Source organism: Dipodomys spectabilis, unplaced genomic scaffold, assembly GCF_019054845.1.
Source record: "Dipodomys spectabilis isolate Male_0828 unplaced genomic scaffold, ASM1905484v1 ptg000276l, whole genome shotgun sequence".
Taxonomy (NCBI): Eukaryota; Metazoa; Chordata; class Mammalia; order Rodentia; family Heteromyidae; genus Dipodomys; species Dipodomys spectabilis.
The window spans coordinates 2649406-2652376 of NW_024870953.1; the positions used below are offsets into that span (position 1 = coordinate 2649406).

Here is a 2971-nt window from a genome sequence, read left to right on the forward strand (position 1 = left end):
TTGGAAAATGTTTTTAATTGGGTGTTGTGAATTAAATCACATGGAGACTAGTATTAAAATAGTTAAAATAAAAAAATAGTAAAAAAAAAAAAAAAAGAGAGAGAGAGAAGAGAACTGTCAGAGAACCTTGCTAAAAATTTCCTGCTTTGGTCTGGTGGTTTGGCTCCTGTTGAGTAAAAGAGGAACTGCTTTGGTCTTAAATTGGTTTCTTTACATGATGGGATTAAGACACACCCTAGACTCTTCCGGAAATAGCAGAGGGTGTGGGTATATTTTGAGATTTCTTGTGTACCCTTCACCATATTTCAAAGTCACCTTATGTAAATATATTTTACCCTATTTAAACTAGCCAATATCGAGCAAATTGTGAACCTGAGCTTGGCCAATCTGAGCAGAGGGGCAGGGCCTGCGGCAGTCAGGATAAATAGGGGAGCAGCCTGCCTGTTCTATGTGTTTGCTTGACGATTTTTGGCTGATGGTACACCTAGAAATATTTTCTGCCTTGCTGAGACAATTCTTTATTCTCTTTCTTTCTTTTCTTTCTTTTACTTTTTTCTTTCTTTCTCCTGTCCTTTATTTCTTTCTTTTTCTTCATTTCTTTTGCTTTTTCTTTTCTTACCATTATTTTATTTTATTATAGAGATGATGCACAGAAGGGTTATAGTAACAAACAAAAGGCACCAAGTGTATTTCTTTTCCTAAGGTGTTATCCGCTCCCTTTTTCCTGCTTTCTGTTCTCGTGACTGCCCCCACCCATGTTGTAAAGCTCATTTCCAACACAGTGTCTAGTGAGTATCACTGTTGCATTGCTTCCCCCTTGGTTTATCTATGATTCCACTTCCCTTTTCCAAATCAGATAAACTTTGATACTCCAATGGTTGTTCGGAGCATAGTTATAACAAGGAAAAACCCAACTTGTACCAGAAATTCACTGAAAGCAACAGTAAAAGGGTGGGGCCTTGTTTTTAATCTCAATTCCAATTGATATGCAAATGAGTTGCTCACCCTTCTCTACACACCCTTCTCTAAGCCCGCCCACCCCAAGTATAAAAAGAATGGAACTAGGGAATCAAGCTATTCCGCACATCCCACCGCCTTGCCATGGACAGCACTTGGAGAGAGCTTGCCAGTGGTGAGGACCAGAGCAGGAGAATCAGCTCTCTCCATCCTCATTGTTTGGAAAGATGGAGTGGGACATTGCCCAAGCCTTCCAGGAAGAGTTGAGATGCCCCATCTGCATGGAAACCTTTATGGACCCAGTCATCATCCACTGTGGGCACAGTTTGTGTTGACCGTGTCTGCGCCTCGTCTGGGAAGAAGCTGAGACTCCAGCCAGGTGCCCTGTGTGCAGGCAACCCTCTCAGCAAAAAGAGCTCAAAACCAACATTGCTTTACAGAGTCTGGTGTCCATCAGCCGACAAATCTGTCTCGGACAATTCCTGAGCTCCAAGGAGCATACATGCTGCACACACAAGGAGACCAAGCAGATGTTTTGTGAAGTGGACAAGAGCCTGCTGCGTCCTCACTGCTCCCCATCTCCGGAACATGAGGCTCACAGACACCAACCTGTCGACTGTATTACTGCAGAAAAACGGAAGATTATTTTAAAGGAAATGGACACTATATGGGAGAAGATACAAGAAAACCAGAGCAATATATACGAGAAGAGGAACATCATCAACCAGTGGGTTTGGTACATGAATCTACACAGGGAGATGACCAAAGATTTTTATTCAGCACTGCATCTGGGTCTCCGGGAGGAGGAAATACGACTTTCGGAGATACTCAAAGAGAAAGGAAGAGTCATCTTTCTGCAACTCAGGACAATGGAAACCCAAATGCCTCAGAAAAGCAGTAACCTCAGAAACATATATCAGGAGCTGATGAAAACGTACCAAAAGCCAGACTTGGAACTCCTGCGGCATTTAGAAGACACCCTGGACAGATGCGAGAGTGCCTTGCTCTTCATGCCCCAGCTGAAGAAGCCAGGGCTCAGCCCTCCTCCCATTCCTAGATTGATGGATAACCTCAACCATTATCGAGTGGAGATCACCTATTGTCATTTGATTCAGAATCATGAAGAATCCAACTATGTTGCTCTTTCAGGAATCCAAGAGTTCAGCTCTGGGAAACATTACTGGGAGCTCAGTGTCCAAGGCTTCTCCACCTGGGCTGTGGGCGTCTTCAGAAATTCAGCAATAGGGAGCAACCTTATTCTGAATGAATCTGAGGACATTTTTCTTCTTTTCTCTGGCAAGGGGAACATTCATTATAGTATCTTTACCACCGCTCCATTGCTTCCTCACTTTATAGAGAGACCAGTGGGCAGCATTGGTGTGTTTCTTGATCTTGAAAATGGAAGTGTGAGTTTTGTGAATGCTACTAAGAATTCCTTTATCTGGAGATACCCAACTAACTCCTTCCAGTATCCTGTCAAGCCTTGTTTTTTCTCCTGGTAACCCATAACCATAAGTAAAGAGCTTTTATTTCCTTTTTTTTTCTTTCTTTCTTTTTTTTTTCTTGGTTGTGGAGATTGAATTCTGGGCCTGGGCACTATCCCTGAGCTCTTCCGCTCAAAGTGAGTGCTCTACCGCTTGAGGCACAAAGCCATTTCTGGTTTTCTAGTGGTTTATTGGAGATCAGGGTCTCTCGGACTTTCCTACCAGGGCTGGCTTTGAACTGTGAGTCTCAGATCTCAGCATTCTGAGTAGCTAGGATGACAGACATGAGCCACCTGTGACCAGCTAGTAAAGAGACTTCCTATGCGTTGGGAACTCTCTATACCAGAGAACCCTTCTCAACTGAAGCAAATAACTTATGCTGTTCTTATTTGTCTTTGTAATGTAATTACATTTTGTTATTAAATATAGAGTTAAAATAAAATGCAAGATGTAAAAATGTTAGTGCATGCATGTTTAATTTCGATTCTGACATATGATAAACACTATAATAAACAGTGGATGGCACAATG

The 2971-nt window shown here is 42.3% G+C and overlaps 1 protein-coding gene across 1 annotated transcript; it reads left to right on the top strand.

Moving 5' to 3' along the window:
* The first annotated feature begins 1487 nt into the window (after positions 1–1487).
* Positions 1488–2459, top strand: LOC122126359 (tripartite motif-containing protein 43-like). Its single transcript, XM_042701001.1, has one exon. It carries the CDS (start codon positions 1488–1490, stop codon positions 2457–2459), a length of 972 nt encoding a protein of 323 aa, XP_042556935.1.
* The last annotated feature ends 512 nt before the right edge of the window (positions 2460–2971 follow it).